The sequence below is a fragment of the Ambystoma mexicanum genome, chromosome 7p, assembly GCF_040938575.1.
Source record: "Ambystoma mexicanum isolate Mex_15411 chromosome 7p, UKY_AmexF1_1, whole genome shotgun sequence".
Lineage (NCBI taxonomy): Eukaryota > Metazoa > Chordata > Amphibia > Caudata > Ambystomatidae > Ambystoma > Ambystoma mexicanum.
The window spans coordinates 642,994,678-643,016,568 of NC_090939.1; the positions used below are offsets into that span (position 1 = coordinate 642,994,678).

The window sequence follows — 21,891 nt, forward strand, 5'->3', positions numbered from 1 at the left end:
GCCGCGTTGGGAAGGCGCATGTTGATGCAGATCCTCACCTTCCCCGGTTGCTTCGACTTCTTTGTGACCACCATGGGTGATACCCACGGTGTTGGCCCAATTATCTTCTCTATGATTCCTGCCATTTCCAGTTCTCGCAGCTCCTTTTCGACTTGGTCCCTCATTTGGAATGGGGTTCTTCTGTGCCGCACCGCCCGGGGCTGTACCGATTCATCAATGTGGACCTTTATAAGCTTTCCTTTCAGGCATCCGATGCCTTTGAGGAGGCTCGGGTATTTTCTGAGGAGGATGGTGATGTCCGTTGGGTCCGTGATGTCACAGATGAAGCAGATTAGCCCTAGGTCGTCTGCCGCGTACCCACTCAGTAGGCATTCGATGCCTGCGTTGATGACGTATATTTTGGATTGTAGCATCCGGTCACCTCTGCTGAGCGTGGTTTGGAACCGTCCGATCACTGGAAGTGGGGTCTTGCACCCGTAGGCAAATAGAAGCATGTCCGTTTGCTTCAAGTCGGGAATGGGGTGTAGTTTTTAGTACATGGTTTCCGGCATGACTTTTACTGATGCCCCAGTATCAATTGTCATTTGTGTTTCTTGGCCCTGTATGGCCACTGGGTAATTTCGTCTCCTTTGCCTCTTTGTCGATGCTGCGCCTCTGTGTTCGAGTGCCCAGACTAGGTAGACTTTTCTCCCCCTTCTCAGTCGTCCACTTTCCGTCTCTTTCATTGTGTCACCGTCGTCATCGCCTTCTTCATCCGTAGATGAGTTGGCCATTTCGACACGGCGAGCATTGGCCTGTTTCTTTTTCCTCTGGGACCCTTTGTCTTGTTGTGGCTGGTGGAATTGTGATTGCCCTGATTATCTCCAGACTCTTGCGTAGTGGTCCTTCCGGCCACATGCTCCGCATGTGATGCCTTGTGCTGGGCAATTTTGTCTTCCATGACGCGCACCTCCGCACCACCCACATTCGGTAGGCCCTGGAATCCTTGACTGCCACCGAGGTGAAGCGTCTTTGGGGTCTTTTGGCAGCTGGCGATTTGGGCTATTGTTGTCGGTGTCAGCTGGAGCTTCTACAGCGTGGTGCCCATGTGTGCCGCCCTTGCATGTGATAGTTCTCTCTGACACCCGTATGCGAGGATTCTGGCCAAGTAGATGCCCTTTTCGCTCAACACCATCCTGCATAACTTTTCAGAGTGCATGCCGTTGATGATTTGGCGTCTGATTTCTTTTTCGACGACGTCAAACTCACACGAGAGTGCGAGTTTTCTGAGTCTCTTGTGATAAGCGTCAAGCATTTCCTCTTCTAGCTGGATGGTGGTGCAGAAAATGAAAGTTTCGTAGTCCGGGTTTAGTTGTGGCATGAACTGGGCTGTGAGAGCGTCTTTCGCTAGCTGGTAAAAGTCTGAGCCATCACCGATCACAAGCGAGTTAAAGATGCACAGGACGTCGTCACCTATGTTCAGAAGGAGGTTTGACCTCATTTTCCTGGCCGTAGTGATGTCTTTGCAGTCCATTGCCATTTCAAATTTCTGGATCCACAACACCCAGCTAGAGTCCACGGAAGAGGGATCAGTGTATTGGTCGAAAGGTCCAAACGCCATTGTTGCTCCTCCCTGTGGTCGCGGGTGTGGTGTTGCAGGTGACAGTGTCGCTGCAATCCTCGATGGCGTGCCAGGCCTAGGTGTGGATACACCTGACGCCATGTTGTGTCGATGTGTGGACTGCCACAGACGATGTCCGATGAAAATCTCCTCACCTTAGAGGGTTTGTTGCAGGCAGTGTGTCCAGCGGCTTCCCACCGATGTTGCTTGCGGTGTTGTGTTGTCTGGGTAGCTTAAAAGTCTGTTGGCAGGCTCCAGGCATGTGGTGATATATGGCCTGCAATGAATTCCCTGTGTAGGGATTTCCTGTGGCACGGTACCCGAAATAGTGGCGTTTTGGAAACTGCAGAAATTTTATGAAAAAGGAGTTATCAGACTGCCTCATTTTGAGGTTTATTATTTGGCGGGACAGTTACAGTATGTGGCCAAGTGGCTTTCTGATGAAGTGACCCCTGAGCACAGGGTGCTTGGACAGGACTGCACCCCGTTTTATTTGAAAGAAATGATTTGGCTGTCCGATACTGAAATGAGGGGGCGTCCTGCGATGTTGAGGCTTGGATGGAAAATTTGGCGTAGGGCTTGTCGTTTGATGGAAGTCCTATGCCCGTGCCTCCCGCAGATACCGCTGGTTGCTTTGACAGGAGGGGATGATCAGCTGAGGGCGATAGTTAGGACCTACTGGGAATCGGTGGGGCTGGCAATGCTAGGCGATGTTTGGCAAGAGGGATCCATTAAGGAGTTTATAGAACTCAACGAAGAGGCGGGGCTACACACGGGCCAATACGTCACATACATTAGATTGGTGCGGATGATTAAGAACACCTGGCCAGATACAGTTTTGATAGAAGAACCAGATGCAGTTTTGGGAGCAATATATGATATATCCGAAGGAGGTCATGAGATCTCGAGACTGTATGAGATGGTGATGGCTAAGGCGGGGAAAGATTTGACACATCTGAGACTGGACTGGGAGGTGGAAGTGGGGGCCCCGATGGAGGACGGGGTTTGGGAGCGTGCCCTGGGCTACCATAAAAAAGTGTCTAGAAATGCCAGATTAAAACAAATACAGCTGTACGTAACGCATAGGGCATACATGACCCCCTTGAGGATATCTAAGTTCCGAAATGCTGGAAGACAAGTGTGTCCTAAATGTAACCTGGAAAACGCTGATATGACACATATGTTTTGGTCGTGCCCGATTATTAGGTGTTACTGGGGAGAAGTGGCGCAGAAACTGGCTGATAAAGGGGTTACTCTTGTCACAGACACGGCCTGGGCCTGCTTACTGGGCGGGTTCCCTAGGCCACGGAAACTCAAGCATATTGAGAAACTGAGAAATCTGGCGTATGTGCTTGCGAAACGTAGAATCGCCATGGGGTGGATGAAATGCCACAAACCTAAGGTGGATGTATGGTGGAAGGACTTGCAGAAATGGGTGGAGGCTGAAACGGCGGCATGGCAAGAAGTGAGTAGCCGGGCTGATGAAGGGGAGGCAGGCACCCTGTTGGCTTAGAAAACGCTAATAGCAGAATTGTTTGGAGTAATATCAGATCCAACAGACTCCGAAGAGAACGAAACCCGGCCGCATGTGCCAAACATTGAATGAGATTGACAAATAGGCTCACGGGGGGAGGGAGGGATAAGGGGAGCAGTGATTAAGATAACTTGATGTATAATGGAACTATTATGATTATGCTGCTTGTTTGGTTTTTGTCGTTTTGTTTGCATAAAATCAATAAAAGAAATAAAAAATAAAAAACTACGAAGGATCAATGTAGGGTCTCCATCTGCTCCTGGAACACCAGGGGTTTATTCACCTGACAGGCACTGGTGCCTCAGCACATTGTTTGGCTGACAATCATATCTTCATGCTGCAGGAGACATGGTTGCAGGACCCCTATTTTGTCGATGGTTTTGATACCACCCAGGTATTTGCTAAAAAAAAGTGGTGTGTGGACGCCCATGTGGTGGCCTTCTGGTGGTGGTCAGACACCCCCTGAAACTGCTAAGAACTGTCCAGAATGATTCCATTAACTTTGTTCTGGTGGTAGAAGTTGCGGTTCATGTCGGGGCTACTGAGGCTCCATTATTGGTGGTCTGCCTGCATGACCCCCCTGAGGGTACACAGACACATGGAATACAGACATCTTTAGCAAATGTATTTGTCCGATGGTTATGTGGAAATGGGGGAGGTTACATGATCATAGAAGGGGACTTAAATGCCCATTGTAGATGCCCCCACAGTATTGATCCTAGCAGTAACATGGCCAGCATTTCTAAAATGTCCTTGCCTACCCAAAACGCACAGGGAGGTAAATGGATGAACTTCCTCTCTGACTGGAATTTGTATATGCTAAATGGTCACTTGAAGGGGAACATACCGGGCTTGCCTACATGGAAAGTGGGCAATAACCAGGCTACGCTTGATTAGTTCTTTGCCAATCCATCTTTGATTCAGCGCTCCCTCCATATGAGAATACTGTCAAACTAGTGTAGTGACTATCCCACCCTATCCTTAGAGGTCGAATTGAATGTGTCTACTGTTGTGCATCTCCAGTTTGGGAAGTTACGGGTCAACCATGCTGGCAACAGAGTGAGCTGGTCGGATAAAAACATCCAGCTTTGAAATAGCCTCTTCTGCACCAGCCACAATATGACCTCTGTTAACTTAACAACTATGATGGTGGACGAAATCGAGGGCTGGTTCTCAGCTACGATTATAGCCGCAGTAAAAAGAGAGATCTCCTTGCGCAGTACTCCAGTCTGTCAAACGCCACTATTATGACAAAAGGATTGGAGACCGGAAAAGAGAAATGAGAAGGGAAATGCAAGATGCAAATGTTAAGTTCTCTGTAAACAAACTCTCTGACCTCCTCAAAATGATTAAAAAAATAGTATTGACACTGGGTCAAAAGGTGGCACTATTCCCTAAAACAAAATGGTGATGGTTGGCGAAAGATGGCTGCAATGCTGTGCTCTGGTGAAATGAGGAAGATATGGCATGCCCTGGGGCAGGCTAAAGGCAGCCTGGCTGAAAAAGTTATCAATCCTGTGAGTCAAGCACAATGGATTGCCCATGTTGAGACGGCCGCTCCTATACAGAATCAGGTCAGGATTGGGAATTGGGAAGAAGGTCGATTCAGGATTCAACGGCAAGCCATCTCCCTTAAGATTGGGAAGCTTAAATCTTCTAAAGCACCCAGACCTGATGGCGTGGCAGCCGTGGTGTTAAAATTCTGGCAATGTTGTTCGAGAAGGTTATGTGGGAAGGTAAGATCCCGATCTCCTGGCTATCAGCAATACTTATCCCAGTGTATAAGAAAGGAGACCGGCTGTTACCAGGTAACTATTGTCTCCTGGCTTTGCTAGATGTTCCCCGTAAACTGTTTGCCTCCTTCCTATTGGATCGCCTACAGACATGGTCAGATTCCAATAGGATCCTGGATCGCTTTCGCCCAGGCTGTTCCACTATACACAATCTGAGGGCTATGGACTCCTTAATCGGGAGACAAGAATTAGGGGAGGCTATGATCTGTACACATTGTTTGTGGACTTCACGTCCACGTTTGACTTGGTTCATAGGGAGAGGCTTTGGGCTAAACTAGCAGCCAGGGATTGTCCACTTGTACTATTACATTTGATAAAACTGTTCCACTCTGACAACACCGTGCAGGTGAGGCTGGACAACAAAAGGACACTATCAAGTCCTATGGCCAGTTCTAGGTGGTGAAACAGGGGTGTAGATTGGCCCCATTTTTTTAAAATATTTATTTAGCTGACCTCCCAGAATATCTTGAGAGTCCCCCGTTAAATACCTTGCTTATGCCGACGACCTGATTCTTATGGACGTGACCTTTGCGGGTATGATAAAGCTAGCAGAGGGGCTGTGGAGCTATGCCTATGTAAACAAGCTAGTCATCAATAGGCAAAAGACCCAGGTTATGCTCTTTACTCAAAAAAGAGTAGCCTAGTGGTGGAGCTGGATAGTAGAAGAAACTATCCTTCACGTCAAGCTGCCAGAGAAGGAAGGAAATGCAACTAACAGTGTGGATTCCTGCCTTCAGTAAAATGTCTGCAGAGTTCAGCCTTCATGGCACCCTGAAGCTGTACAAACAGTGCTTCTGGCCGGCCGTCTTATGTGGTCTGGAATCTCTAACCCTGGATGTCTTGGGTTGCCAGGGCTTTTGGCATCAAATACTGGGCCTCCTCCCCTTGTATCTCAATGGAAATCATCCACCTGGAATTTGGCATTTGTTTGAAGGCTAGCACCCTCCTACTGAAAAGTGGCCTTCTATACTGGAAGCCCCTTACCAATCCTCAATGTGACCTATTAAGACTGTTGGGCTCAGACATGGTAAATAAAGTACCTATCTGTGTTTGCTAAGACCACTTGAAGTTTTTTCAGCACTCCCGGCTGGGCCCCTGACTGGGAATGCGGTTACCGGGAACTCCGTAAGGTGTTCAAGGTAAAAATGCTGGATTGGGACAGGCTAAAGGATCATGCTCAACTCCAGAGCCTGAAGTCTTATGGGTTTACATCCTTTGTTCCATGTACCCCTGGGAGAGCGCAGCGTTATCCTATGTTATTTCCCTCGAGAAATGTCTGCATGTTTCTACTGCTTTTCTGCATAAATAGATTGCCTGTTCTAACGAGCACTGGGCCGGCCAAGAAATTGAAACGGCCTGAAAGAGTCTGTTGATTGTGCAAAAACCATGAGTGCCCTGAAACTGGAAAGCACATACTGACAGTGTCCCATTATGATTCACATGAATGAGCAACATTTGGGCCCTTATGTCCACAACTCGCCCTCACTCAGTGAGAGGGCTCTTTCGCTTCAGTGTCTGAATACGGAAAACAAGAGCCTGCAGTTGGCCCTCTATCGTGTTTGGATATCATTTGAACAGCTGGTGGGGTCTTATGTAGAACCCTGACTTGGGTAGGGTAATTTCTGATGATGAGGTCTGTCCAGGAAATGTTGCTGGCATGTGTGGGATTGTATTTCCAGGATGACTCTCCCTCCTGTTTGTCTGTTCGAACTTCCAACTCTGCCTGTCTGATCGTTCGCTTGCGTGCCTGGAATTCTTGATTGATTGTAAATCGTGCCTAAAAATTATGCATGAATTTTTGAATCTTTGAATTACAAATTCTGAATCTTATTCTGTATTTTTTTTTAAACTCTTTATTAACATTTTCAATAACACCCCAAAGTTCCATTGTCCCCCCTCCTCCCTTCCCCTTTTCCCCTAAGACCGTCAGGCTTTAATCTTGACAACAACAACAACTCCCCAACCCCACCCTCCCCCCCTTTGCCTTCTCAGAGTCCGGTCCGATCCAACAAGCACCATTCTCTCCAGCGGCCGCCGCCAATGCTTCATACTGGTCTATAGATCCTACAGGGGTGAGTGAAGCCGCCATCAATTCTCAGAGTCATATCCTCCACCTCCGTCACCCCTACTGGTTCACGGAGGCCGTAAATCATTGTCCCTTGACAAATCACTTAGCAGCTGGGTCTAAGAGATTGTTATCCCCTCTTCCTCCGTCTCAGAGTCCATTCCCTGCAGTACCGTTAGTTCCACCACCCCCCACCTCCGCACATCTTTCCGCCATTGACCAATTGATGGGCCCTGCGGGCATTTCCACGCTATCGCCATTCGGCGCTTGGCCAACACAAGTAAAAATCGGCCCATCCTGTTCCGCACCTTGTATCTTTTTCCCCCTGGGAGCTTCCCCAACAGACAAACCTCTGGAATCCGTTCCCACCCAGTCCCCAACAGCCCGTTCACTCCCCGGAGGACCCCATCCCAATACTCTACTATTAGATCACATTCCCATACCATATGCCAAAACCCTGCCTGTGTGTTACCGCATCTAGGGCACTCATCCGACCCTTCCCCATTTATTGCCCGGTACGTCATTGGGGTTACATATGTCCTATGTAGAATATTGAATTGGACCAGCTGGAAACGTGCATTCCTGGATGTCTTCCGGACCAGCTCCCAGACCTGCGCCCACTATTTTCCCGTTATTTGACGACCCATGTCCATTTCCCATTTCTCCTTGACCTTCAGATCTCCCCTCGCTGCCCCCTCCCGTTGGGCTTTGTAGAGTCGCGAAATACGCGCCCTTCCCCCCATGCGATCTAGCAAGACCCGGAGGACCGGGCAGACCTCCGGTTCCTCTGGGATGAATCTTATTCTGTATTTCAGATATTTTATATTTTAAGAAGCAACAGTTTTGAAACTTGAATCTGGAACTTTGAATTCTGAATTTTGAATTGCACTGTATTTGATTTCTTTTGTATATTGTATGTGTATTATTTGTATGTCTTTATTTTCCTTTATGTGTAAAGTCTTTGACTGTATCACATTAAAGTATAAATAAATAACTTTCAATAATACTTTGTACATTTCTTTCATATAACAGGGAAAAATTATAGGCATTTGTGGAAGTGTGGGAAGTGGAAAAAGCTCTTTAATCCTAGCTATACTTGGTCAGGTAAGAACTATTACTTCTTTTACACATGCATGTTAAAATAACAGAGTCATACGCATTGGTTTTCTTTTTCTTTTTTACCCTTGTGCCATCTCATGGCTTTTGTAGATAAGTCTCATGAGTAGAATATGCATAGCAGATAACAGTAGTCTAACAGTAAAAATGAAAAATAACGTGTTCCTTCGTATTCTTACGCTATTCATTTTGGTCACTTTGTAATATGATCCTATAATACATTGCAGCCTGCAATATCTGTATAAAAAACCTGGAAATAATTGTCTTATTACAGGCTAGTTCTAACATCACTCACTTAAACTATGGGAGATGCCAGGGTTACTTTGGTAAAAGAGCAGGGGGGTTATCCCTGGACTTTTACACTTTTATAATACAACAACCCTCCTGAACTGCTTGTATAGAGTAAGTCCAAAATAACAATTTCGGACAGATCCTTCAAAATCAATCTGATTAATGTTTTAATATTCATTTCTTCTCTTTTAGTTAAACCATCCAGATATCACCATATAGTCATAAAACAACTGTACATTTAAAAACACATATTACAAAATTAATCTCAAGTGTGATGTGCAAGTTAAAGTGTCTGCGCTGCGTATTAAAGTGCTTTCAATTTGATTCCCATCTTCTTACGCAAATATTGCAATTAGTTAATAAATCATTTTATAGATCTAGTATCTCTTATAGTGCCCGACATGCTTCATTCCTTTATCTTCAGTTCTAATCTACAGAACTTCTTCAGGGTACTTGATGCTCACTTATAACGAGCTACAATACCTGGAATAATAAGTAGCCTTTTTTCTTTTCTATTTACGTTTTTCTAAGGATACTTCTCTGTGCTACTGGGAGCCGCACATTCTATGGGGCTTCTTCTTGTCGTACTTTTGCACAATCTTTGGACTTTTCAACTATACATACATAGGCTTCACCCTACGCAATCTTTTAAATTGCTTTGTTCTCTTGATATATAGGACTTAGCCTGATATTATTTACAACCGGGCTATATATTCCATATTAGTTGGTTCTGCATTGTGGCATGATCTTCAAATGCTCTGCTGTCTGCCTCTTGTAACTCTCTGTGCGTAAAGCATATATAAACAATAACTTTATAAACAGTCTGATTCGATCTGCCTATTACTTTAATTCACTATGTGTGTACTTACTACTAGTATCTTGATTCCTGTGATTAGGTAATGTTGGTACGATATTGTCAGCACGCTTCTTGCTCCATCTGTGTGGAAATGAGACCAGACTCACTTAGATGTAACTAGCAGAAGTGTGGAGAGCAGCTTGTTGCAGATAAATTATGCTCTAACTTACTCTTAGCTTGTGCGCTCTCTGTGCTCCTCTCAATAGTTATCTCGTTTATGCAGCAGCTTAAGACGGCCATGCTATGTTGCCGTTCCTTGTGGTCCTCGTCCCGTTAATGGATCAAAATGACCATCTGCCCGAAGCGAAAACTACATATTAGTCATATGGTCTTAGTCTGTGATTAATATAACTCCTGAGGGGCCTGTAAATCCGTGTATAATTGATAGACGTACTCATTTGTTTGCCGTGTCGGTCCTGACTGCAAGTCTCTTTTCAGCAGCGGCTTCTCGCTTACCCGATTCGTTACACAGAATTTTCGTCTGGCGCATTTGGTTTCCCTAGGTTGCCTTATTACGTGTCATGGGGAGATTCAAAATCACCATTGCTGTCTAACTTGGATGCCATATTTTAACAGTTTTCCTCCTGCCTGTTACCAATGGGCTACAGAAAATGTAGTTATTATATACATTCTTAAGACTGCTGGTTCTTAATTTGCATCCATTTTGTATTTCCCCATTGTAACTCTAATTCTTATCTAGATTTTTCACGTAATTAGAATACAATCAACCTCATTACCAGGTTGCCGGTCGGGAAACAATGGTACCGGTAAACTTGCTGGTACCGTTGTTTACGGACCGGCAAATAATGAGTTCTGCGAGCGGGTGCCTTTTAGCCCGCCAGGTCTGACCTAGGGAGCGGAACGGCACCAGCTGACAGACCTTGACAGGTGCACCGCCACCATTCGTGAATGGTGCCGGTGCATCCATCCTCCCCATTCCCATTGAGTCTAATGGAACTCGAATGGGAATGGGGAGAAGAATATAAGTCCCCATTACTCGTCGCTGGAAAAAAAATTACTCTGCCATGCTGTTTTTACCAGCACGGCTACTGCTGGACTCATAATGAGGCCCAATGTTTACTTTTGAAATCGCTGCGATATAAGGGAGCGCTCTTTATATAAATATATAAATATATAAATATAGATACTACTTTATAAGGTCATTCGCGGCTCAGTGGACGTCTTCTATTTCCAATCTCTTATAGCTTGCGTCTGTTCTATCGTTGTCATGACAACTATTATAGGATTCTAGCAGAGGACAAATGGTGTGGTTCCCATTTACTCAACTCGTGTTTTGACTCGTTCAGACATTAATCGAGTCATCTTAGTCTTATATTCCATTTTAAATTTTCTTCAGGTAGGTATTTCACAAACAATATTTTACATACCGGCTGCTATACCTTGAACGAGTTATGTCTTCAAGCCCCTGTTGTGTTTACATATCATGTGCCCTTCACTCTTTCTATAATGTTAACTATTTTAATCCTTTTCACGTCGAAGCATAAACTATTATTTAGTCTCCTCTCTCGGTTCATCCTTATAATTTTATCTTGTGCCGTTTGATATTTTCATTCAGCCCGATCTGGTCATATCTAGTCAGGAAGATCAGTTCTGGTTCTTTCTTGAAAAGCCGGTCTTTATCTGCATTTGTGTCCTTGCTTCTTTTATTCTGTACAACACGGCCCATTTCATTTCTCCACAGCCGTGTCCTAATATTAAGAAACGGTCTACCATTGGTGCTTCTTTTATTTTATTTAGGATACAGCTCTATGTTCACTGATCCGTGTTTTGATTTTTCTTATAGTCTTCCCTATATATAACTTTGGACAGGGACACCAGATGGCATATACTACCATTTCAGTATTGTAGTTCGTTAATGATGTTTGAATCCTCTTAGTCTTCATACCTATTGTAGGGGAGGAGTGGTCCAAAAGACCCCCCTTGCCTACATCCCCACCCCAGGTGAGGGCCATGGCCCATCGGGCGTCCCCTCCTTACCACCAGGGCCCAGGTGGTGGAGGGCTCACCTGCTGAAGACATTGCCCGCACGTATTGAATTTAGCTAGGCCTCAGAAACCATTTTGTCTAATAAAGATGGTGTGAGCTCAGCGCACTGTAGCGCGGCCCCCACCCTCGGAGAGTTTCAGTTATCCCTGTTACCGCAGCACCCTGGTAGATCCGCTGGGAGCCCGTTCCCATGAACAAGACGGACATGAGCTAGCATAAGATACTAACATTGTAACATTTCACCTTCCGCAGTGTATCATTGCCCCTAGCATGACCCGGTCAGCAAGGCCTGGGCGATGGAGAGAACTGTAAAATGGTCATCGGATGACAGCAGAAAATTCCCCAATATTAATGCCAGGACTACTTGCAAAGTGTGTATTTCTCCACAAAGCTTCTTCTATTTAGGAAACCTGTAAAATATATAAACATGGTAGAATGCATGCTCACACGATAATAGCAATAAAGAACCCCCACCATTGCAGTTGGGTGCTAACAATTAAGAAGCCTTCCAGGGGACTGTTCATTATGTGCATTCATGAGAAGCTTACACCCCGTGGACCCGCACCATAACCGAACTAATGCTGCTAGAGTACAATGGAAGGCGAATGTACTCATACAGAGGGCCCATGTGAAGGACGCGCGCGAATATACGTGTCATGCGTATGTGTCTAAGCCCCTTATGTGCTACTACCGCCACGTATGGTGGCGAGTCATTTTCTATGTGCTCCACCAACCTCGCTACTACCTCACTTACTGCAAAATGTATATGCATATAACTAAATGCTGTAATTGTTAAAACATAGTGTACGAATAAGGTGCTCAGACTGGCTGTATTTGAGACACATTTAGCAAAGTTGAAATGTACGTCTTCGAGTGATTCAAATACGTATTATAGAGTGTTCAAATGTTTGTGATGTTTTCACCTAAAGTCGGCAACATACGAGGAAGATAGCTTTTGTGAATATGTGCAAGGCCATTCCCCCTCCCACCCTGCGAAGACTGCCAAACAAGGGAGCAGAGGCCCGCGCCGCGCTGCTCCACCTCCCCCACCCAGACTGGAGCCGCTTCAAAGATTTGGAGTCCCCTCTGCAGCACCCAAGGCCACGGCCCGCCACCTGCATTATTTACAGCACAGCAGTAAACCTCCGCCTGAATACACAAATCCAAAGGCGCCCCCTCGTAAACCCCACAACCCACCGGATCATCTTAGACTTATGGCCCTGTGCAATTAGGACACCCAATACTGTGGCAACACACAGCGGCACATTCATAACAACTTCTAACAAGACAGAAAGACATGTACCGCCCGTCCCATGCCCTGAAACTTAGCACCTCGACCTATGGCACCGGTCAACAGGACACTGGTAACCATGTCCTGACGTATTACCATCAGACCCCTCACAAGGTGCATTCCTCCTGTGTTGCATTAACCTGTAGAATAACCTATTGGAAGATTTACTAAAGAAGATAATATTGCAATGACTGAATGACTGCGGTGTGCATGGCATAGGGCAAATAAATCAGGAAAAGACATTCATCTCTGACACTGGCCACAATGGCACAACAACACCGCCCGGATGAACTCAGCTGACCTGCCAGGCCCAGCCCAACCCACGAGGCTGACCAGTGACGTCCTCCAGCCAAGGCCAACCACATCGCAGCAGCACCTATAGCTAGTCATCGCCACCCAATCCCATTGAACTTGTGCCCCCTATAGTATGTAGGTTCTTATGACTTTTTTGTAAATATATACGCCTGTCTTTGCTATTGTCAGACAGAGCGCTCTTGGAGTTTGCAGAGTTCTTTGCATGCCCTATTCTGATTGATAAACTCCCATTTAAGCTCACCCGCACTCTGTCTTGGCTTTATTCCCGACTTGGGAGAGTCCGTCATTGTCTCTCATTGCGGGGAGGATCGTGCTGGTTGGGGACGCTTGCCTTCACTATGTCCACCTCCGTTGTGCTTTCCGTGGTGGCACAACATTTACATTTACCACACGGTACGTGCCCTCTGGTGGTCTCCATCCCCCATGCTTCAGTGAGACTCGGTTGTTTCTGTACTTTGGAACGGATGTCATGTGGTCTTTTATATTTTTGCTCCTTTTGAAAGTCATCATCGGAGGTCCTAGGGGCGTCTTGCCTTCTTGCAGGATTTTCCAATTCTTTTTGATGGATTTAGTGATCCTATTTGACCGATTTTAGTAAGTGCTCACAAATACAATTTTCTCCAAGTTTTTTTCTTTATTGCTCTAATATTCCAGAATGGTGTCCCTGTTATTGATGTTCGCTGTTTTGCAGGAGTTTTTCACCAGGGATTTACGATATCCTCTTTTTATCAATTTACTTTTCAGGAGCTCTGCCTCTGTTCCGTGCTGTTCCTTTTTATACTCAAGAATTGGCCAAAAGGGAGGTTTACTCTAGTATGTTTTGGGTGAAAACTATCAAAATTCAGCTGTGCATTTTTGCCTTTTTTTTGTGGTAGAATTTTACAGCCAGTTGTTTATTTCTAATACCAGCAAAAATGGTAATGTCTATAGAATCTATCTGTGAATTATTATGATTCATCATGAATTGCAGACATCTATCCTGGTTATTCAGCCACTCCACAAAATTAGTAATTTCTGCCACTTCACTCCATTCCCATATTAGGAACACATTGTCGATGTACCTTTTCCATGTTTTAATTCTATTTCTGAAAGGGTTCAGACCTGTGTATATCTTGGTTTCCTCTAGCATTTCTACATATAGGTTTGCCAGGAGCCACTGTTGACCGCATTGCGGTTCCATGAATTTTTCTATAGAATGTATCTAGAAACATAAAATCATTTTCTTTCAACGTCATCTCTATGCACCAGGTTATAAACGAGTTGGGAGTCTTGTTTGGGGTACGTTTCAAATGCAATAGTTCTTTTACTATTTGGAGGGCGTTTGCTTGAGGAATCATAGTGTATAAAGATACAGGGCCTCATCACGACTTTGGCGGTAACCCTTAAAATCGCCAGTAACGCTATTAGCGCCGACTTTAAGGGTCCGTCGAATCACGAGTCCAAATACCGCCGGCGCCAATACAGCCGGCGCAAGTACAGCCGGCTGTACAAGCGCCGGCCATAATAGCGCCAGGAACCATTCGCGCTAAAACATCAGCAATCACGAGTCCGGCGTAGGCGCAATTAGCGCCAGAAAAACGGCGGAAAGTCCGCCGAAAATACCTCCAACAAAAGGCTGGAGGTAAAAGAACACAGTCCACAGCAATAAGGGCCCAAGTGAAACCAATGCAATTCAGAGGCCTACAAAGGAGCCACCCATGCACAACACACCCTCCCCAACACCATTACACCAGCAGAAGCAGGGAGGAGACAGCAATAAGGGCCCAGGTGAAACCAATGCAATTCAGAGGCCTACAAAGGAGCCACCCATGCACAATACACCCTCCCAAACACCATGCTGCCATTTGGAGCCAGGGACCTTGATGTTAACTTCTACCTGCTGCGCCTGGAGCTACAGAGGCCAGCCAACCAGGCCAGGGCCCTGGGAGTGCAGGTGGTAGTGGGGATGAGGAGAAGGAGGAGGAGAGCAGCACCAGCAAGGCAGCCAGCCATCCCCAGGGTCAGGCCAACACCCTGGGCCCTGACTGATGGCCAGTTGGTGACAGAATATCGCCTGGACAGGGCAACCATCACCCAGTTGCTGGACACAATCCAGGGTGACATTGGCAGCCGCATAGCCACCAGCATGGCAGTACCTCCTCTAGTGAAACTTGTGTCTGTTCTTCAATTCCTTGGGACTGGCAGCTACCAACATACCATTGCCATGATGCATGGAATGGCCCAGTCCACATTCAGTGCCATGCTGGGACAGGTGCTTGATGCACTGTTGAATCATGTGAACGAGCACATTGCATTGGCAGACACACAGGCACAGGTGCACCAGCTGAAGGGTCAATTCTATGCCACTGCCCAAGACCCAAATGTAATAGCAGCCCTGGACTGCACACATGTGGCACTCGTACCACCCCAGGCACATGAGGCTGCCTACAGAAAACGGAAACAGTACCATTCCCTCAACGTGCAGATGACATGTGGTCCTGACCTCACCTTCAGCCACTGCTGTGCCCGCTACCCAGGATCCACCCACTATTCCATGTTCCTGCGCAACAGCACCCTGCCGGTGTGCATGGAAATGCACCGAGGCCAAAACACATGGCTACTCCGTGAGTACAAATGTATACCATAAAGCATGTCAATCCACAACTGATGGTGCCAGTCACAGAATCAATTATTCCCAATAGGTAGCACCATTACTGCAGCATTCACATTGAAGCACCTTGCACAATACACCTTGGACATGTCCAACACAGCAGAACACACCCATGTAGGATGCAAGAGACATGTGGCCTCACAGTGACACATGGAAGCCCCACCACAATAAAGCCTCCTGTGTGAGTAGCACCATGGCTCCCAACACTGACACAGTACAGAAATCCCACCCTGGCCACCCGACAGTAATGAAATTCTAAACCATAAGCTGGCACTTCCACAAGTGCACCACACATAAGTAGGCCAAGTAATGGCAATGTACATCCCACAAACACTGTCCCCAGAATGGCCTTGCAAATGCATGGAGAACAGTACAGAATAGTGACAACCGGCAAATGCAACTGTAGCCAAATGGATTTGCAATGACACATGAGGCAGCCACTTCTGTCATACAGAAGTAGATGGAAGGGCACCCTTACCCAGCGACAAGTGAATGAGTACTGTTACATCCAGAAACATAGGCGTACCAAGTCGAGAGTAGCCCATTGATTCAATCGTGCCCGTAGGACAGCACACTCCACAATGTTATAGACCAAATGACAAATATGACAAAATCACCCTGATGACAAATCTCTGTACACCCACTGGACTTACCTTATCCCCATACCGTGATTCTGGATATCCCCAGTACACGTGGCTCATGACCCCTGTGCGTCATCCACACACGGCGGCTGAGCGGGCATACAACCTTGCCCATGCCCGTACACGGATCTGCGTGGAGAGGGCATTTGGAATGCTGAAGGCACGCTTCCGGTGCCTCGACCACTCAGGAGGGGCTATGATATATGCACCAGAAAAAGTTGGCAAAATTGTACTGACATGTGCCATGCTGCACAACATCTGCTGTCGCAGAAATGTGCCACTTCCCCCTGATGCACTTGTGCAGCCAGAAGGTGTTGCACATGTACAAAGGTTTGGGCTGAGGGAGGGGAGGTTGGCCAGGCAGGGATTGGTTGATGTTTTTTTTAGCAATGGGTAATGGTAAAATTGGAAATATGTCACTTCAACATTAAATTGTACATGTAACAATCACTACTGTCCATGCATTGTGATTTTTCTAACGTGATTTATTTACAGTCCAACAAACCCCCCTCTCCCAGTGAACACCCAGCACACAATCCCCCCTCCCCCCAGTGAACACCCAGCACACAATCCCCCCTCCCCCCAGTGAACACCCAGCACACAATCCCCCCTCCCCCAGTGAACACCCAGCACACAATCCCCCCTCCCCCCAGTGAACTACCCTCAACTGTGCAGATAGGCACATGTGTCTCATCAGGGCATCAACAACGATGCCATGCACGACTAGGATGGTCGTGGGCGCTTTCCTTTTCTGGGCCCCTCAGGTGTGCGTGCCCTCAGGTGGCGCATAGACCGGCACCTGGGAGATGGCTCGAGGGAACCGTCCGTGGGTGTGGTCGATGTCGAAGGGACTGAAGCGACGGCCAGCATTTGCTGTCGCATGAGGTTGTTTCCCTCCCTTGTTTACTCAGCAAGTGCTGAGACTGCCTCGGTCAACTCCCTCACTCTTTGTCCATAGCCTGTCAGGATAGCGGTACATTGTTCAACGACTCTGCGTGTGCGATAACGCCATGGACCGGGGCGCGTGCACAATGAGTTGTGATTTGGCGGATTGTCCACCGGGGACCTTGGCGTTAGCGCTATTTACGTCCGGCGGACAATCCGCCGCATTACCGCCAAAGTCGTGATCAGGCCCACAATGTCTAGACTGACTAGTAATTCTAATTATAGATACAGCCAAAGGTATGGCAGATAAAATATTGACAGAACGTACAAACTAGAAGAAGAAATAAAAAAAATGGTCCCACTAGAAGTATTTAAGAAGCGCCTAATTGAGATCAAAACAGAAATGACAGAGTTTAAAGACTTCACTACAAAAGAAAGAATCAGAATAATGAATAAAGACTTGATTAACTCCAGCCATGTGAAGGCATTTCCTTATGCTAAGTAAGATTATAAATATCAGGAAGGTGACAAGCTTCAACAAATACAGATAAAAAAACAAGTACGATTTGGGAATACATCCTAAAGCTCGATAGACCAGGGCCACAGAGAATGGGAGATGGAACTAAGAATAAGAAAAGGAGCCACCAAACCTTGTAGTGAACCTATCCACCCATACCCTTCACCAATAGAAACCAAAATATTGAACAAAGGGATAGGATACATCAGGAAGAACAAACATGACAGTTTCAAATTCAGAGTTGAATTTAAACAGTTCATGAGAAAAATACACCTTCGCCAATACTTCCAAAATGAAACATACGAGTCCAAACCGAATGAGTCTGGCCTAAGGAATCCATCAGACTTCACACCTCCAGCCCACAGTCATAGTGCAGAAGCCATAGTCTGTGAAATAAGTGTTCTGGGAGACATAGAATCAAATAGAAAAAATAAATGAAAAGAAAGACAAGCAATAACTAACCTGGCTAATAATGAAGATAATATCCTACGGAGAGCCGATAAAGGAGGTGAAATAGTGATATTAGGCAGAGAAAATTACATCAAAGAATGCAAGGGACAATTGGACGATGGGACCTGCTACGAGACTACAAAACATGATTAAAGTTAAAGTAGAGAAAGCCCCGGGAGAGCTCGATAGCCGACCACCAAGATGGTTGCCAGCATTTGAACTCTGCGATAGTCTTGGCAGATGAGGCGGCCTGTGCATGCTCAAACTGAGCCATATAGTTTGAAACCGGCTGCGGAGGGCTGAGGAATGCCAGAGACCCCATATGTTCCAACTGCGGGGAAAAATGGTGCCAGAAAACAAAAGACGCAGCCACCTGAAGAACGAGCTGGCTTCCCCTCCCAGCAGACGGCTTTCTCCGGTTTGAGGAACAGGTACGCAGCACAGGCAGCAGGGCCGGTCTGTGTGTGCCCCCGGATAATCAACAATGCTGAGGAGGTAGCCCTGGGAGGGAAGGAGTACTTTCCCGCTCTGCTGACACCTGACTCTGGATTGAGGGACAGGAGCGCAGCGAGGGCAGTGGGAACGTGCTCTGTGTGCTCCTGAGAGCCGACGGGGCTGAGGAGGTGGCCCTGGGAGGGAAGGAGTACTCTGGGGCTACAGCTGTACACCGCTGAGGAAAGTGACTTCATCCCCTGCTGTGGTGTGCTCCAGGAAAACCTGTGAGGCAGCGTGACCCCACCCCCCCACCACCCGCAGGGACTGGGATGAGAGGCTGCAGCCCATGGAGATCCTAGTTGCAGGCAGCCCAGCAGACCGGAGCAGTGCGAAAGTGCTGCGTGTATCTGCCTGAGGGGGGTGATCAAAACCAAGTACTGGATAAGCTGAACCACAAACATTCACTGAGGGGGACGATTTGACAAGGGAACAAGGCGACTTGGTCACAGCCCCCTCCACAGAGTAGCTGCAGATACTTGTGTGTTGAGAACTCCCCTCTTTCTGTATGTGGTAGGCACTGGGGGCTGTAACATGCAGTACAAGCTGGAAGCTCCTTGAGGCGAGAAGAGCAGCTTAAAATTTGGGGGGTCTGTGGGAGCCTTGCCTTTGGGCATATTATAGCTGGCAATAGGAGGCGAGGCATTGTTGGAGGAGGTGTTGGCTGAAACCCAGCTGAAACCCCAGAAGGGTGTGGCTGCCACCGGTGGGATTACATTCAGGCATCACATTGACTCTGGCTGGAGCTTCAGGTGGAACCCTGAGGTGTCTCTGGGACAGACAGGAGTGGAGAGTCTCCACAGATGAATGGCAAAGGGAGGCAAGAAGCAGGGCTGCCTGCAGTTCACCCAGAGGGAGGGTATGGCACTTCATAGGGGCACCTCAACCTCGTGAAACTTGGCCGGAATCGAAGCTGCAACAAACTCGGGCCTGCAGAAGGCCATGGTAGAGCCCGAACCGGACTGTCCTTCAGAGCTGAGTCTGGTGCTGGAAGAAATTAAGACTGGCTTTGCGGCCTTTAACACCAAACTTTATGGTATGGAATATAAGATGGACAGAATGCATGAGAGGATAGAAAAGGAAAGTGGCCAGCTTAGAGAAATGGAGCACAATGTCGGGGTGCTGGAGGACACAGGTGGCAACGTTACAGCTGCGATCCAAGGCCTACAGAAGGAGGTCAAGGAACTACGGGACAAAAACAAAGATTTGAAGTATGATCCAGACGTAACAATGTCCGGGTCACAGGGATCCCGGAGTCCATACCGTCGCGTAATATGGAGCAATTCATGGAAACCTTCTTTAAGGAGGTGCTTCAAGGCCTGGAACTATCATCCCAGTTCTTAGTTGAGAGAGCACATAGGTGTCAGGAAACGGTCCGGTCATCGGTTCATTCCCCAAAAGCCACGCAAGAATATGCCTCGGTTCCGGATTAAGCCTCCTACCCATGGTTTCCGATCAGTTTTGCAGCCTTCTTGTGCTACACCAAAAACCTTTGCCCCTAAGAACAGCCGCCGTGTAGCACAGAAACGGCGTTGGTCGTTACCTTGGAGACGCGCTCCTTCTGCGTTCCTGCAGTCACGTGTATTCACACGTTAAGCCTTGTCCACTGTATCATGTGACTTGGCTTCTTACTTATCCTCTGCCTTTTCGTTTGTTCCCTGCTTCTGAATTTGTGTTTTACATCCCTTTGCTACCTTGTCCTGAACTACTGTCTGGAATCTTTGACCTGGCTACATCCCACGGAACTCCCTTGTCTTGCCCCTGCCTGTTGCTTGGAAATCCTGTTGCCGACTTCGGACCGAATACGACCCGCTCCTCCTGCTGAATTGTACTTTTGCTTCCCGCAAGGTAACCGACTTGGAATCATCCACGGAACTCCTTTGTCTTGCCCTTAACTGTTGCTTGAAAAACCTGTTGCCGACTCGGACCGAATACGACCCACTCCTCTTGCTGAACTGTCCTTCCGCTGCCCGCAAGGTAACCGACTTGGAACTCCCGACCATTCTACTCATCGAGCATTTAACCTTCTTACTTCAGTCATACATACCTACTGACTTCTTTTGTTTCCGCTGGTCTCCTGAATCATTCTACGTGCACTACGTACATTTCATCCTCACAAACTTGCCTACTGTCTCCCGCTCCGCTGGTGTCCGGACTCACTTCAGGAACAGTTACGCGTCCGTGTGCTCGCGGGTGCCAGGTGGATCATTGCTTCACTGGACTGGGACTTATCCTGGGAACATAACTAGGAGTCCTCGTTCCGGCGGGTGTCAGGTGGATCATTGCTTAACGGAAACTCAGAAGTTTTCTACTGGTAACATTCCATCTCAGTTTCATTTCATCCTGCATTCCCTTCCCTGGTCCTATGGTAAGAAGTGTGTTTATTTTTCTCTCATTGTGACACCCTACTGTTTTCTTGGTTTACTCAACCCGTCTACCATTATCCGTTTTCATAGGATACGTCTACACTCAGCTCAGGAACATTGACCTTATATGGGAGTCCTGTTTTCTAACCAAGGTATTTATTTTGTGATTCATGTGGTTAGCTATTTATGTGCTTACACTGGTACTAATCTTGGCCTTCCTTTACAGGTCAGCGGTATCCTGTGACGTCCATCCATCTTTGGGTCAATTAACTCCTCAGGCGATTGTTTTTACATCCCTGAGGGGTACATTGGCAGAAAGAACTCATCGGCTACACGACAGGTTCAACTGCTGGAACAGAACTCCTGCCAGGAATTCTACAGAGTTCTGACAATAGGATCTTGGGGCAGGCTCCGAGACTGAGGCAAAATCATCACCCGGTCATTGCCAGACTTTTAAACTTCCACGACTGGGACGTCATCTTGAGAAGAGCACGGGAACTGGGTGATATACAGTATGAGGGGGCGAGAGTATCCTTTTTTCAAGATTTTACACATACATTACAAAGAGCACGTTTAACCTTTTTGGCAGTGAAGAAACTCCTACGGGATAGACAAATACAGTATGTAATATTAAATCCCTCTAAATTGAGGGTGGTGCACGGTAACCCGACTTTATTCTTTACAGACCCTGCTGAGGTTGCTGCTTTTGTGGAATACCTGCCTAAGCATTGAGGGCCCTGGTTGTTCAGGTGTTGTTGCTCAGTTTGTGGGAAACCTCTGTCTGGTCTGGGAGATAGGCCGATTCTGGGAAATAATAAATAATAGGGTGAATAATGCTTGACCCTGCAGTGGGGTGTGATGGTATAATGTAGCAAATAAGATCATTCGCTAAATATCCTCTGCTGAAGGGCTCCCATAAGGGGGAGCTGATGTGGGTGGAGTGTAGGTGGTTGCTGTGTCCGACAACCCCGGGTAGGCACCCCTGTTTGAAATGGTTAACAACACTGTTGGGGGAGGGTGGG

The 21,891-nt window shown here is 47.0% G+C and overlaps 1 protein-coding gene across 1 annotated transcript in view; it reads left to right on the top strand.

Annotated features, from left to right (window-relative positions):
* Nucleotides 1-21,891, top strand: part of LOC138526213 (ATP-binding cassette sub-family C member 5-like) — a 2,857,657-nt gene that overhangs the window by 1,181,707 nt on the left and 1,654,059 nt on the right. The window contains exon 10 of the mRNA XM_069636680.1: nt 8,025-8,096. Coding sequence (XP_069492781.1) covers nt 8,025-8,096 — 72 coding nt within the window. The remainder of the gene's footprint in view (nt 1-8,024; nt 8,097-21,891) is intronic.